The sequence below is a fragment of the Lynx rufus genome, unplaced genomic scaffold (assembly GCF_022079265.1).
Source record: "Lynx rufus isolate CCGP_SWC_20201006 ecotype Redwood Valley unplaced genomic scaffold, mLynRuf1.p SCAF_17, whole genome shotgun sequence".
In the NCBI taxonomy this organism is placed as follows: domain Eukaryota; kingdom Metazoa; phylum Chordata; class Mammalia; order Carnivora; family Felidae; genus Lynx; species Lynx rufus.
This window is the reverse complement of record NW_025814831.1, coordinates 38,338,593-38,355,119: the sequence shown is the minus strand read 5'-3', so window position 1 is coordinate 38,355,119 and position 16,527 is coordinate 38,338,593. Positions and strand designations below refer to the sequence as shown.

At 39.8% G+C, this 16,527-nt stretch overlaps 1 protein-coding gene across 1 annotated transcript in view; it reads right to left on the bottom strand.

The window, feature by feature from the left end:
* SGPP1 (sphingosine-1-phosphate phosphatase 1) overlaps window positions 1-16,295 on the bottom strand; it is a 36,233-nt gene extending 19,938 nt beyond the window's left edge. The window contains exon 1 of the mRNA XM_047079539.1: window positions 15,456-16,295. Coding sequence (XP_046935495.1) covers window positions 15,456-16,157 — 702 coding nt within the window. The 5' untranslated portion in view covers window positions 16,158-16,295. The remainder of the gene's footprint in view (window positions 1-15,455) is intronic.
* Between the last annotated feature and the right edge of the window lie 232 nt (window positions 16,296-16,527).

The window sequence follows — 16,527 nt, the reverse complement described above, 5'->3', positions numbered from 1 at the left end:
ATATTTTGAATTCAAGAAATGGATAGTGTATATGTAAACAAGAGATGACTAGGATACCACATTAGTGACACATCTGCCTTGTTCTCATACCCTGTTAGTGGAATAAAAATTGATGCCCCCTTTTAGAAAGCATTTTGCCAATACATAAAAGTCTAAATGTTCATATACTTTGACCCAGTGATCTCTCTCCTAGAATTCTATACCAAAGACATAGAAATGTGGGCAAGGATTCATATATAAACATGTTTATCATAAAATTATATATAGCATACAGCAATGAATTAATATTGACTATAATGTAGTAGTTTAAAATACGGGTTTTTGGAGCTACACAGATCTGGTTCTAGACATTTACTATATGCATTTACTGGGACGCTGAAAAATGGAAATAACAGAATCAACTCATGTTGAGAAAAAAGAAGCTGCATTATAAGGATACAGAGTCACTGAACCTTAAGGCAAAAGGAAGCTAAGCTTCAAGAAGAAACTGCAACTATAAATGGTCACAGGACCATCTCTTATTACATACATCCTTTTCTGTGTAGCAGCTTTTCTGTTCTTTAGTCCACACAGTAAATGGAGGTTTTTCGATTTACTTCTTTAGTGAAGAAACCTGCCCAAACTCAATTTCTGATTTGAGAAAATACAGTTGCCCTAAAGGTGAGGGACCTTTAGAGGGTTGTGAGCTAGGCTGACTACTCCAAAGGTGCCTACCTCTTCAGGTGTAGGACAACGCACTAGTTTCATAAGCTCTTTGCATCACAGCTTCCTCATCTATAAATGGAGGTAATATATCTATAGTAAGGACAATCCTATAATATAAAAACTATTTTGCAAGAATATGTAAGGGCTTCATTCATTAAGAATGTTTTCTAGGAATGTTTGCTAAAAGGAAAAAGTATGACCTATTAGAGCTCTCCAGAATAATGAAACCAATAAGGTCTATATGTACACATATATGGAGATAGATTTATTCCAAGGAATTGGCTTTATTATTGGATTTATTTCAATGATCATGGAGGCTGGAGAGTCCAAAATCTGCAGGTAGGCCAGCAGACTGGACATCTAGGAAAGAGTTAATGTAGCTCAAGTCCAAAGACAGTAGCAGCACAGAATCCCCTCCTCCTTGGGGCGGGGGGTGGGGAGGGGTGGGGGTGGGTGGGTGGGGGGAGACAGTCTTTTTTCTCTTAAGGCTTTCAATTGATTGGATAAAAGCCCCACCCATATTATGGAAGGTAATCTCAAAGTCTACAGATTTAAATGTTAATGTCATATAAAAAATATCTTCACAGAAACATCTACAAGTGTTTAACCAAAAATCGGGGTATCATGGCCTAGCTAAAAGACACATAAAATTAACCATCACACATTATATAAAAAAAGAATAAACACTATATATAATATGGCCCCAATTATTTTCAAACTGTAAGGAAATACCAAAATGTTAACATCAGATTTTTCCTATTTTTATTTTCCAAGTCTTCTATAAAGCTCAGTGCTTATCTTGCTTGTTCTTTTAGCAGCATTTAAAAATATTAACTGCTTTCGTTTTCTAGAAACACTCTCACTTACAGCTTCCCTTTATAGTATATTCTTTTTATGATATTGTCCAATTTTCACTCTTTTCTTCTGCAAATATTCCCCACTTAGACCCAGCAGGGTGGCCCTGGAGACATGCTCCTACTGTATGATCCTGCTCTTCCGACTACAGCTCTTGGTCAGGCATGGACACCTGGCCCTACAGCAGTAAATCCATTGGCTGGGTTGGGCTAATTAGATTCTCTTTCCTGATAGTAGTTTGAAAGCAAGTCAGTCTCTGTTGTGTGCTTGAATTTGGAAATGATGTAGAAGTAGGGATAAGGCTGAAACATGTGTGCCAAAGCAGAGAGAGAAGAAAGAAGCAGAAATGGGAGACCATGCAACCCCAAGAAAAGGGATGAACGGCATTGCCTTTAGTTCTAATAGCGTTCTAGAGGCCTGGCTCTAATTCCTCCAGAAGCCTGGCAGCACTTTCTTGACTTTGACTTCTATGAGAAGATACCCATTCTAGTCCTCAAATAAATTTTTTTTTTCCTAGTACAAATGAGTTACTAGAGCCCTACACGCAAACACACACACACACACACACACACACACACACACACACACACAACCTTAGTTAGACAAACCTCTCAAACTGCTGCTTGTCAGATTCTGTTTCAGGTTCTTTTTACCCTATCCATTCCTTAAATATTGAAGTCTTTAAAGGTTTTTTTTTTCCTTGGGGGCACCTGGGTGGCTCAATCAGTTAAGCATCTGACTTTGGCTCAGGTCACAAGCTCACAATTAACGAGTTCAAGCCCCATGTCGGGCTCTGTACTGACAGCTCAGAGCCTGGAGCCTGCTTCACATTCTGTGTCTCCCTCTCTCTCTGCCCCTTCCCTGCTCATGCTGTGTCTCTCTCTCAAAAATAAATAAACATCAAAATAATTTTTTTTACTAAAAAAAAAAAAGTTTTTCCCTAGACTCTCTGTTCTTCTGTGTGTACCCTCCAAGGGCAGGACCATCCACTCTCATCACTTCATTCTGCACATGTATGCTGATGATACCAAACCTCTCCAGGTCTCTTTCATGTGCAGAATTGCCTGCCAGATAGTTCAGTCTTACAGACACCTCAAATTCAACATATCTAAAATGGAATTTTCCTCCATACTCCTGCTCCTTTCTGCAATTTCTATAAATCACACTACTATTTCACAGCTTTCCGAATAGTAAATCTAGGAATAATCCTTTACTCCTGTTTTTCTTCTTTACTGTCATTTGCAATTAATCACCATGTCTTATCAATTCTACATCTTAGTATCTCTCAAATGTATCCATTTCTTTCTACTCCCACTGACACTATTTAGGTCAGGAGCCAGCCAAGTTCTTTTGTAAAGAGCCAGATAGTAACTATGTTGGGCTTTGTGGATTATATAGTCAATGTCACAATTACTCAATTCTGCTGCCATAGCACAAAGGCACCACAGACAAGATATATATAAATGAATGGACACGGCTGTGATCCAATAAAGCTTTATGTATAGCCACTAAAACTATTAATTTCATATAATTTGCACGTCACAAAATAAATAATCTTGTGGCCTTTGTCAACTATTTAAAATGTAAAAAACCGGGGCGCCTGGGTGGCGCAGTCAGTTAAGCGTCCGACTTCAGCCAGGTCACGATCTCGCGGTCCGTGAGTTCGAGCCCCGCGTCGGGCTCTGGGCTGATGGCTCAGAGCCTGGAGCCTGGTTTCCGATTCTGTGTCTCCCTCTCTCTCTGCCCCTCCCCCGTTCATGCTCTGTCTCTCTCTGTCCCAAAAATAAATAAACGTTGAAAAAAAAAAATTTAAAGTTAAAATGTAAAAAACCATTCATACTTCACAGGTCATATAAAATCAGGCAGCAGGCCGTTGTTTATAGTCTCCTGTAGGTCTCCATCTTCTCTCCCTTGAACTGGTGGAGTAACGTCTTACCTGGTCTGCTTCCCCTGCCTCCAGTCTTACTGCTCTCTAGTCACTTTCCATACTATAGATACAAGAATCTTCCTAAAACACCAATCTAATCCCCTCAAGCAAACAGACCATATTTTTGTTTTATTTGCCCTCTTATCTGTAGGACTTATGTGACTGGCTAGTACTTATTAGAAATGAAATGATTATATTTATGGAATTTAATGTCATTACCATTGTTAAAGCTTTTTGGTCAACAAAAATGTATAATTGCAACAAAAGAAATAAACTTGTCATTATTCTCAGCTGACATATTTTTCTCTATAAAGAACAGATGAGAATATACATCTAATTATTAAATTAATGGAGAGTTGAAAAAAGTTGTATATATGATCAATACATAAAAATCAAGTATGTTTCTATATTCCAGTCACAAAAAGTTATATTTGAATTTTAACAAGGTATCACGACAATAACAAAAAACATAAACTACAAACAAGTCTAACAGAAGATATACTTGATTTATATGGAGGAAATTATAAAACTCCATTGAAATATATTTAAGAAAACCTAAATAAAGATTTACCATATTCAGGGAGCCTGGGTGGCTGAGTCATTTAAGCATTTGACTTTGGCTCAAGTCACGATCTCACAGTTCATGGGTTCAAGCCCCATGTCAGGCTCCGTGCTGACAGCTTAGGGCCTGGAGCCTGCTTCGGATTTTGTGTCTCCCTCTCTGTCTGCCCCTACCCTACCCTGCTTGTGCTCTGTCTCGCTCTCTCAAAAATAAACATTAAAAAAAAAAAAAAAAGATTTACCATATTCATAGACAAATTCAATATTGTAAGGCTATCAATTCTCTCCACATTAATTTATAAATCATTGCAATTTCAATAAAAGTCCAGAGATTTTTATGGAAATTAAAGAGCTCATTCTAAGATGTATATTGAAAGCAAATACTCAAAAATAGCCAAGACAATCTTGAAGAATATGGTAGAGAACATTCATAAACAGATATTAAGACTTAGTCTAAAGCAATTAAAGCATAATGATGATATTGATAAAGAGACAAATAAAAGAGACCAGTGAAACAGAATACAAAACCCAGAATCACAGCCATACACTTATAGAAACTTGGTACGTAACAAAGTGGGATTACAGATAAGGGGAGAAAGGATGAACTATTCAAAAATAGTATTAGCTTAATTATCAATATGAAAAAAATACATCAGACCCATTTCTCACAACATATACCAAAACCACTAAAGGTAGATCAAAGATTTAAACATGAAAGTATGATTTTATCTTTTTAGTAAAACAGCAAAAGGATTTTTCTTTTGGAACTAGAAAAACAAAATCTAAAGTACATACAGAAGACTGTATAAACAAGTAAAAACAGCAAGAATAAGTGAAAAAATATTATAAAGCTATAGTAAATATAATAGTATGGAACTTGCACACAAATAGCAGATGTATCAATTCGAAGTAAAAAATATGGATACAGACCCCAATATATACCTGTATTTAATCTATGATTAATACAGGGGCACCTGGGTGGCTCAGTAAGTTAAGCATCAGACTCTTGATTTTGGCTCAGGTCATGATCTCATGATTCCTGAGATCAAGCCCCCAATCAGGCTCTGTGCTGATAGCACAGAGCTGCTTGGGATTCTCTCCCTCTCTTTCTGCCTCCACTTGTGCTCATTTGTGTGTGCACTTGCACTCTCTCTGTCAAAATAAATAAATAAACTTAAAAAAAAGGTGACAGTTAAAGTCAGGGGAAAATGGACTATTCAATAAATGGTGCCATTGGGAAATATCAATTTAGATTCCTTACTCAAAGCAAGAGATGGCGGGGTGCCTGGGTGGCGCAGTCGGTTAAGCATCCGACTTCAGCCAGGTCACGATCTCGCGGTCCAGGAGTTCGAGCCCCGCGTCAGGCTCTGGGCTGATGGCTCAGAGCTTGGAGCCTGTTTCCGATTCTGTGTCTCCCTCTCTCTCTGCCCCTCCCCCGTTCATGCTCTGTCTCCCTCTGTCCCAAAAATAAATAAACGTTGAAAAAAAAAAAAAACTATAAAAAAAAAAGCAAGAGATGGTTCAAAGCCATCTTTTAAGCATAAAAAAACAAAAACAAAAACCATAAAAGTACTACAACAAATCATGGTAGAAGACTATTCTAAATATTACACAAAACCTAGAAACCACGAAACAAAAGACTGACATATAAAAAGAAAATAATTCTGCTTGAAAAACAAAAAAGCAGAAGAGAAGTAACAATTTAGGAACACGTATTTCTAAATCACACACAGACAAAAGGCTAATTTGAACACAATATAAAGGGCTTCAAAAAGCAAAAAGTAACCCAAGAGAAACAAAAGCATATGTCCATGCAAAAATTTATACAAAAATATCCATAGCAACATTATTCAAAATAAAGTAAAACCAAATGTCTACCAGCAAATGAAAGGATAAATAAAATGTGGTATATCTATCTGATGGAATATTACTTAGCAATAAAAAGGAATGAAGTACTGATACATGCTATAATACAGATGAATCTTAAAACATGCTAAGTGAAAGAAGCCAGCAACAGACTAAATATTGTATGTTCCCATTTATATGAAATGTCCAGAGTAGGCAAATCTATAGAGACATAAAGTGGATTAGTGGTTGTCTAGGGTTACCTAGGAATTGGGGGGAAATGGGGAATGACTGCTACGAGTATGGGATTCCTTTGGGTGGTAGAAAATGTTCTAAAATTGACTGTGATGATGGTTGCACAACTCTATGAATATACTGAAAGGTATTTTTTTTATTTTTTTAATGTTTATTTATTTTTGAGAGACACACACAGAGCAAGAGTGGGGGAGGGGCAGAGAGAGGGAGACACAGAGTTTGAAGCAAGCTCCAGACTCTGAGCTGTCAGCACACAGCCCAACGTGGGGCTTGCACTCATGAACCATGAGATCATGACCTGAGCCAAAGTCTGATGCTTCATCAACTGAGCCACCCCTATTGAAAGCTATTGAATTGCATAATTTAAATGGGTGAACTGTATGGTACATGAATTACATCTCAATACATTTTTTAACATAAAAAACAAAAACCAGTAAGTAGAGGTGAGAGGATTTGTTTCTGCCCATAAAGGATTAACTGTTGTAAGTACAGCTGTTCCATTGTAAACATCCAGAAAATGAGACAAATTATATAAAACAACCATTTTCAGATACTGGAAAACAATCAGCACAGAACTGTAATTCATGAGAAAAGGGAAACAAATGAGATGGGCCCTACTACTGCCCTAGGTTGCCGCTGGAGGCAGTTTCCAGGCTGTAGCATGGGAGGAGGAACCAAAACAAAGTCTAGCAGTCTCACTGAGTTAAGGGGAAGAAGACTGGAATTTCCAGAGGCCAAGGCAACTATTAGTTTGCAGGACAGAACACTGGAGAGAGGAATCGCACAAGTCCAGAAGATCTGTAGGGGGTCTCTGCAAATAGTTTGCTGAGTATTAATCTGTGCATGCATGGGGTGAAAGTCCACAAGGACGGGAGAAAAAAATACCAGAAAACAGTAGGCCAATCAATTCCCAAAGTTCACACAGGCCTGGAATCACTTTCCTACCCAGCAGAGTACTAAGGGAATTGGGTACTCTTTAGAAGGTTATTGCTTGGGGCACCTGGCTGGCTCAGTCCTTACAAAGAACAAGCTCTTGATCTCGGGGGTTTTAAACTCAAGCCCCATGTTGGGTGTAGAGATTATTTAAAAAAAAAAAAATCTTAAAAAAAAATAAGAATCTTACGGCCTTAGCAGTGAGGACAAATTAGCTCTAACCTATGGTTATTCTGGACTCTCTCTAGCAAGCTTAAAAACATTAAACTGTAACCACAACAAAGTCCAACATTATTTAAAGGAATACAACAAAATCTAAAACTCTTAAAAATTACCAAAGAAGCAGAATAATATAATCCATAACCAGGAGAAATATTAGAACCACACAAAGATGACAAAGATGATGAAACTAGTGGATAAGAACTTTAAAACAGTTATTAAAATCTTATACTCAGGGGCGTCTGGGTAGCTCAGTCAGTTAAATGTCTGACTTAACTTCCACTCAGGTCATGATCTCGCGGTCCATGAATTTGAGCCCCATGTGGGACTCTGTGCTGACAGCTCAGAGTCTGGAGCCTTCTTCGGACTCCGTGTCTCCCTCTCTTTCTGCCCCTACCCCACTCATGCTCTATCTCTCAAAAATGAATAAACATTAAAAAAATTTTTTTTCATTTTTTTTTTTTTTAATCTTATACTCAAGGGGCATGTGGGTGGCTCAGCCGCTTAAGCGTCTGACTTTGGCTCAGGTCATGATTTCACAATTTGTGAGGTCAAGCCCAAGTCGGGTTCTGTGCTGACAGCTTGGAGACTGGAGCCGGTTTTCGAGTTCTGTGTCTCCCTCTCTCTCTGCCCCTCCTCCCCCCTCAAAAATAAATGAACATTAAAAATACAATAAAGTATTATATTCAAGAATGTAAAAGAAATAAGAACATAATGAGCAGGAAAAAAGGAAGATTAAAAAAACATCTAATTGGAGCTTCTAGATATAAAATATATACTATGTGAAAATATATCCCATCCTACTTGAGTCCACCAGAAAACCAGATACTGCAGAAGAAAAGATCAGTGAACTGGAAGTTATGGCAATAGAGATGATCTAAAACGAAGCACCAAGAGCAAAAACATTGCACTCATCATCATCATCATCATCATCATCATCACCATCACCATCACATCAGTGATCTGTGAGTGACCAGTGTTAAACAATTTAACATACATGAAACTGAATTTCTAAGATTTGGAGGGAGATAGAGGAAGAGGGGAGAAAAAAAATTTCTAGAAATGCTGGAACATTACACAAAAATGTATTATTGTGAGTTTTATAACATATGTAGATGTAAAGTGTATGACAACAATAATAAAAAAAAAGAGGGAAAATGAAAGTATACTATTGCAAGCTTCTTAGGCTATACTTGAAATAGAACATTATTTGAAGGCAGAACAGCAGTTTAAAAAGAAAAAGGAAAACCCAAGAGGTATAGTTTAATTTTTTTAATTTTTTTTTTTATTAGAGAGAGAGTGTGCACGCATGCACAAAGCAAACAGGGGAGGGGTGGAGGGAGAAGAGTGAGAATCTTTGCAGGCTCCACGCACAGCACAGAGCCCCATGTGGGGCTCAATCTCCCAACAGTGAGCCACCCAGACACCCCAAGGTAGAATTAAAAAAAAAAAATCAGTAAGTAAAATGCCAGCAATCTAATAGAAAAAAAAAAATGAGAAAGCTTTGAATACACAGTACTGAAATAGTCAACCTACTAAATAAATTACACTATGTTAATATATTGGAAAGTAATGTAAATGTGAAAAAATTAATACAGCTATTTATACAGTATGGAAAGTGCCGGGGTGCCTGGGTGGCCCAGTCAGTTAAGCAGCTGACTTCCACTCAGGCGGTTCAGGCTCCATGCTGACAGTGTGGAGCCTGCTTGGGATTTTCTCTCTCTTCCTCTCTTTCTGCCCGTCCCCTGCTTGTGCATGCTCACGCATGCACACATGCTCACGCTCTGATCTCAAACTGTTAAAAAAAAAACGTATATATACATGTATGTGTGTGTGTATATATACACACACACATACAATGGAAACTGCTAACACGGAGAGACAATATAATACAGTAGCATAGTGTAATTGTGCAGCTAAACTCTAGGTTTAGGGGCGCCTGGGTGGCTCTGTCGGTTAAGCGTCCGACTTCATCTCGGGTTATGATCTCGCGGTTCGTGATTTCAAGCCCTGCATTGGACTCTGTGCTGACAGTTCAGAGCCTGGTGCCTGCTTCAGATTCGGTGTCTCCCTCTATCTCTGCCCCTCTCCCGCTCTTGCTCTGTCTCTGTCTCTCTCAAAACTAAATAAAGATTAAAAAAAAAAAAATCTTTTAAACTCTCTAGGTTTGAATCCAGGGTCTGTTAGGTACTTGTAAGAGTCAACTGGAGCAAATTACTTAATTTCCCTCTACCTCAATTTCTTCTTCTGCAAATAGGTGATAATACTCTGAGGATTTTAGGGGGATTAAAACAATTAAGTCATGTAAAGCATTTAAAACAACTGTTAAGCACAAAAAGTTAGTACGCATTAACTGCTGGGTAAAAGAAAAGGAAAATCTTCCCAGAATATATTTCTAAATGAAAAAAGCAAGGTCCAGAAAAGTATAGTATGCTACCATTTGTATGAAAAATAAACTATATAGATATATGTCTACAAAAGTAAAGATTCTCCAGAAGGCTAAACAACAGACTTAGAACAATGAATTCTTCTGGAAAAGAGATTCTGGTAGCTTTGGAATAGAAAAAGAAAAGAAATGTACTCTCCTCTTCATATTTTCATGTAAATATTAAATTTTCTATTAAGTATTCCCTACTCAAACAAATAAATTCAATTATTTTTAAAGGAAGGATTAATAGTAAGCGCTTACAAAATCAGGAAAATGTGCATTTCAAGCACAAGTATGATATGAGGTAAAAAGAAATCAAAGAGCAAACCAATTTGATTTTTCAATGAACTGTGTTTCTTCCCAGAATTACCAGTGTGATCAGTTTTCCTTGGCTCTTGAAGCCTTTTCTAGCTTTTGTCATTACTGACCCACTTTTGTAGTTTTTCTTGCCTTCCTTTTATTTTTTCATGACCTCATGGATATCTTTATTATTTACAATAAACTGTATTTTAATAAAATATCTTATGTGTTTTTCTTTTCCAAAGCTCTTATTATATTTACTGAATTTTTTATTTATATTAGAAAAATAGAGGAAAAGGAAGGGTGAGAAAAATCAGCACTGATTTCAGTCAACAACTTAATACATGTTTAAAACATAAATATTTGTGGCTATTGCATATGTGTTTATATACACACATTATCTTCTCAAGGCATGTTTCTAAAAGCTTCTCAAGCTTCTAAAAAGCTGTTTGTGTAGTTTGACACAATCCTATTTCAAAAATATTTATTATTGAAAAGATTCTTTAAAAATCACATAGTGTGGGGCGCCTGGGTGGCGCAGTCGGTTAAGCGGCCGACTTCAGCCAGGTCACGATCTCGCGGTCCGGGAGTTCGAGCCCCGCGTCAGGCTCTGGGCTGATGGCTCGGAGCCTGGAGCCTGTTTCCGATTCTGTGTCTCCGTCTCTCTGCCCCTCCCCCATTCATGCTCTGTCTCTCTCTGTCCCAAAAATAAATAAACGTTGAAAAAAAAAAAAAATCACATAGTGTGATTTCAAAAGAATTTTCTGCATAAGCTCTGGAGTCTGTAAGATTAAAAAATTTTTTCTAATGTTTATTTATTTTTGAGACAGAAAGATAGAGCATGAGCTATGGAGAGACATAAAGAGAGGTAACACAATCCGAAGCAGACTCCAGGCTCTGAGCTGTCAGCACAGAGCCTGATGCTGGGCTCAAACTCACGGACAGACCATGAGATCATGACCTGAACCAGTTGAGATCATGACCTGAGCCAAAGCTGGACGCTTAACAGACTGAGCCCCCCAGGTGCCCCTGAAGTCTGTAAGATTTAAATTTTCCCTGTGAGACTTACTAGCTATGTTACTTTGAATAAATTAATCTTCCTCTACCTTACTTTCCTGATCTGTAAACTTGTATTAATAGTAGGACCAAACATTGGGAAGTTATAAAAGTAGACTAAATCAGGTAATAGACATTTTAAAAAATGTCTGACCTTCATACATGTTAACACTAGAATTACTATTATTATTATTAAAATTAGTGAGAGCATATGGACCAGTTGGGAATGGGTTTGGCTATAAAGTGTATGATGACAATTTTTAAAAATGAGATTAATCTAAAACTTTCTTAATGTCATTAATGCAAGTATATAATTAGAACTCATATGCAATATTATTTAAAAATTAAGAATTTTTATTTTTGGAAAGAACGTGCAAAAATAAGTACAAAAGGAGTGCTTTACTTTTAATTTTAGATTATTCTTCAAAGGACCATGTTCTTAATACTTAATGCTCCTGATTTCTTATTTTTTCCCAATTCAGGCTACAAAAAAATTCCAACAAATAATATGAAAGCAGTAATTATTATCCTGGCTAATGGATTTCAAGTTACTTAATACCTGGAAATGCCATACACTTTCTATCTTGCATCAGCATGAAAAAAAATTCTTCTAGTATCAAATAACTGCTTGGAGTCATACTGTTGCGATCTCTCTTTTGATATAACATACCTTAAAAAGATTCAAAGACTGGAATTGCAAAAAAGGTGAGACAACAATGTTGGAGAAATACAAAATATATTTTAAGGATCAAGAGTTAATTTTACTTATTAGGGGTTTAAGAAAATACTTTTTTTTTTCCTCAAAAATCTTTGGGAAACTTCAGTAAAATGCAATAGACCTCACTTAGCTAGCTAATGGATCAGAATCTCTGAGAGTAGGGATAGAAACCTGCACTTTAAACAAGCCCGAAGTAATTTTGTTAGTCTGTGGTCATTTTAAGAATAAATGAGGATTGGGGCGCCTGGGTGGCGCAGTTGGTTAAGCGTCCGACTTCAGCCAGGACACGATCTCGCTGTCCATGAGTTCGAGCCCCGCGTCGGGCTCTGGGCTGATGGCTCAGAGCCTGGAGCCTGTTTCCGATTCTGTGTCTCCCTCTCTCTCTGGCCCTCCCCCGTTCATGCTCTGTCTCTCTCTGTCCCAAAAATAAATAAACGTTGAAAAAAAAATTAAAAAAAAAAAAAAAAAGAATAAATGAGGATTAATGAAACAGAAGGGGTTAATTAAAAATAAAAAGGCTCTGTGTAGGGGCACTTGGTAGGTTCCGTGGGTTAAGCATCAGACTCCTGGTTTTGGCTCATGTCAGGATCTCAAGGTTTAATGAGTTCAAGTCCCACTTGGGGCTCTGCAATGGCAGCATGGAGCCTGCTTGGGATTCTCTCTCTCCCCAGCTCTCTCTGCTCCTCCCCCACTTGCACGGTCTCTGTCTCTCTCAAAATAAATAAACTTAAAAAAAAATTTTTTTAAACAGCCAAAAAATGGGGGGGGGGGGAAGATACTCTTTATAGGAAGTCAATCTTGAGCAGATTTCAAAAGCTGATTTCACATTAATTGGCAGGGAGCAGTTATTCCACACCAAAAGGATGGTATGTGAGAGAACTGTTTCCAGAGATGTTTCAGCATCCCAGGCATATAGAAATAACCACACTTGTCCTGAATAAGCACTAGGGGCCCAGCAGATAGACAGGACTATCAACCCAAACTACTATTAATTAGAAAAACACCAGGCTTTCATTGCTTAATTCTTACCCCAGTTTCCAGTATCGTTTTTTCATTACACACTCCTGAAAATATAAGCCACCAAACTACTACAATACTAACTGACAGAGAGTAGGACCAAAACAGCTTAAGCAAAGGAAGGTACTTTTGTTTTCAATTATAACAGGATTTTTTTAAAGAGTAAAAAAGTTGGGGCGCCTGGGTGGCTCAGTCAATTGAGCATCAGACATTGGCTCAAGTCATGATCTCACAGTTCATGTGTTTGAGCCCGGCGACGGGCTCTGTGCTGACAGCTCAGAGCCTGGAGCTTGCTTTGGATTCTGTGTCTCTCTCTCTCTCTGCCCCTCTCCCACTCACCTTTGTCTCTCTCTCTCAAAAGTAAACATAAAAAAAAGTAGAAAGTAAAAAAGCATTTTGTTTTTCATACTAGGTTATTAAAAACATTTATAAACACAGAACTTCCATACAAGGGAGCCTTTCTTCTATAACCAAAAGATAAACAATTATTCGAATTTAGAAGTTTACTCGAATTTAAAGTAAAAAAATCTAAAATAAGAAATTTAATTTTACAAGATTAATTCTAATAGTTCAGTCTCCACATATGTAAAATACAGTTTGAGAGTAGGTGATTTTTAAAGTCATGTCTAGCTAAATTTATAAAATTGTACAATATACGAATTCCTCAAACTTTGAATTAAACATACTAGGTTGTCCAAAACTATAATGTAAGCTTTTTCTAAGAATTCAAGTAACCCTGAAATATTACAATACTAATATCTACAATTCATAAATCATCAGCAGTACAGTTTTCAGACTTTCTGTTAGCACGTGCTTTGAATAAGTGAGCAAAAAATAACTTTTTTTTTTTACTTGGACTCTAATAGTAACACCATGCAACATAGCTACTCATTGAGGAATTATAAAAGACCCTACAGTTACAGTTTTTTCCTGAAAGTCTCATGAAAATAAGACAAACATCATTAGCTAACCAGAAAATATGCCAAACATAAATCAATGACAATCTTAAATTCTAAAATATTTAGATCAAATAAAACACGATATTTATCTTTCATGCAAAATAGGCAGCACTATTTTACAATTTTGAGTATCACCTATATCGCCTTTGGCTAAATAGGAAAAAATAATTGTCCATGGTACTCTTCTGTCGTAATTCTGTCATTCTTACTCTGCACATTACATATTTTGCATGATACTGTAAGAGAGATGTACTGCACAGAAGTGCCCATGGGGATAAGACATTATACTGCAATTAAATCTGGAATGAGTAAGCTTAACATAATGGAGTTTTACACAGAATTGAGTATATCTCAATTTAAGATGATTTCGTGCTCTGATGGAAAAAAAAAATTGAGGATGTCTAATTCTTTAGATTCTCCATGATTACTAAGTTTATTCTTTTTTTTTTTTAATTTTTTTTTCAACGTTTATTTATTTTTTTTTGGGACAGAGAGAGACAGAGCATGAACGGGGGAGGGGCAGAGAGAGAGGGAGACACAGAATCAGAAACAGGCTCCAGGCTCCGAGCCATCAGCCCAGAGCCTGACGCGGGGCTCGAACTCCCGGACCGCGAGATCGTGACCTGGCTGAAGTCGGACGCTTAACCGACTGCGCCACCCAGGCGCCCCTAAGTTTATTCTTAAATTAAGGGACTGGTCTACAGTAGGAACAAAGCTCCTTACAATTTTTAAAAGATGGATAAAACAAAATAGCAGTCTAAGAATAAATGTTGCTTCTATAAAAAAGAGAATCAGTATTCAAACCTAAGTAACATGAAAGAGTGAAAAATGGGAGGCCAAAAGAAGGAGGCAAAATATAAGGTATTTCCCATTAGAAACTCATCCCTGATTGTCAGGCTGTCCTTGCTGTCGTTACGTGTCATTTTTATAAACCCACTAGTCTGACCAAGAGCCCTGATTTTAAGAAAAACTGTAAGAAAAGTATGCACTTTCAAAGCTAATGAAACAGTAATACTGTAACAGCTCAACAACTGATACTACAAATCAGTGATTTAGGAGATTAATTAAACTTTGTATCCAACAGCAAATTAGCAGCCACACCCCTAAAAAAGATAACTCAGGCTGCGTTCCATTCACTTCCATAAACAGTGGCCTTCGTTTAAAATTCATTTCTTCATAGCCTCGAACGACCATGTTTGTTTTGCAATTACACGACGGTTTTATAAACACTGTCTGAGTAAATAAAGCTCAAGACTTTACCCAAGCCTGGCAGAATTAGTCTGGGGCAAGGCATCATTATGGTGAAACTGGGTCTTGGTTAAGTGTAAGACCATCATACTTAATTACAATTATATTCTCCGCATCACAAGAATTAAAACCATTTTAAAAACTCAACCAAAGCTCAATGATAATGTTACTCCATGAATAGCGTTTCCTTTGGGTTCTAAGAAAGGCACTGTTATTAGAATACAGTTTGACAGCTAAGTCTCTTAAGTTTTCCCGGATCATTTAATTTTTTAAAACCTAGAAAAGGCCTGTTTGCGGGGACTGTGAAATCCCGCGGAAAGAGAGGTTTGGGAGGGGAACGGCCAAATTAACATAACTGCGGGGAGTGAAGACAACTCCGGGTAGTTTAACTCTCCAAGGCTGAGCAGACGACAGACAAGGGACCCTTACCTGCCAGCGGCCGTAGGTGAGGAGGATCATGGAGATGGGGATGGCGGTGCCGGACATGGCATGGGTGGAGGGCATGCTGTACTCGGAGTTGTAGAAGACCTCCAACTTGACCACGGGCGGCGAGGCGGGCCGCGGCCAGCGGATGATGTCCTTGGTGCACTGGCCCAGGTACATGACCAGCACCCAGATGACCACGAGCCTCCGGCCCACCAGGGCGTCCAGGTTCCAGATCCAGAAGGGGAAGAACAGGATGTAAAAGAGTTCGTTGCCCAGCTCGGTGCCGAAGCAGAACAGGTAGTAGAGCGGCCAGTTGCTCACGTGGGCCAGCTCACCCTCCTCGCCCGTCAGCGAGTTGCGCCGCAGGGCCCCCACGCGCGGCGGCGAGGCCGGACCCAGCTCGGTCGCCAGCCCGTTCCGCACGCCGTTGGGGGCGCCGCCGCCGCCGCCGCCGGGCTTGGCGGGACACTGATTGCGGTCGTTCCCGGGCGGCTGGGGGCCTGCAGACGCCCCAGGCTGCGGCTCTCGGCGCCGGGCGTCTCCGGCTAGGGGCGCCTCCGCCTTCTCATCCTCCCTCGGATCGGTGGCGGGAGCGGCGGAGCGGCGAGGCAGCGCTTCCACCCCGCACAGCCGCTGGAAACGGGCCACTTTCTGCGGCTCCTGCAGACGGCGAGCCAGCTGGGCCAGGCGCTGCCTCAGCGACATGATAACGGGACCCTGGCGGCCCGCAGACGGGAGGACGTCGGCGGCGGGAAGGCGGGCCGGACCCTGGCGCAGCCGGGAATCGTCCCCGCGCACCTGGCCAGCGGCAGCAGCGCCTAGCCGGACCCGCTCGGCTCTGCCCGGTGACGGCGCCACAGGCCGCAGCCGCCGCCGCCGCGCGCCTCCGCCCCGCGCGCCCCTCCCAGGCCGCGCGCGCTCCGCCACCGCCCGCGGCCTCCACGCGCCGGCGCGCGCAGCGCCCAGCCCCGCCCCCCACTGTCGCGCCGGGAGGGCGCCTGGCCGCGCGCGGCCGCCTCGAGCGCATCCGGCGGCGTGGGGGTGCTGAGGCTCAGCGGGGTGGCTGCGTTGAGGT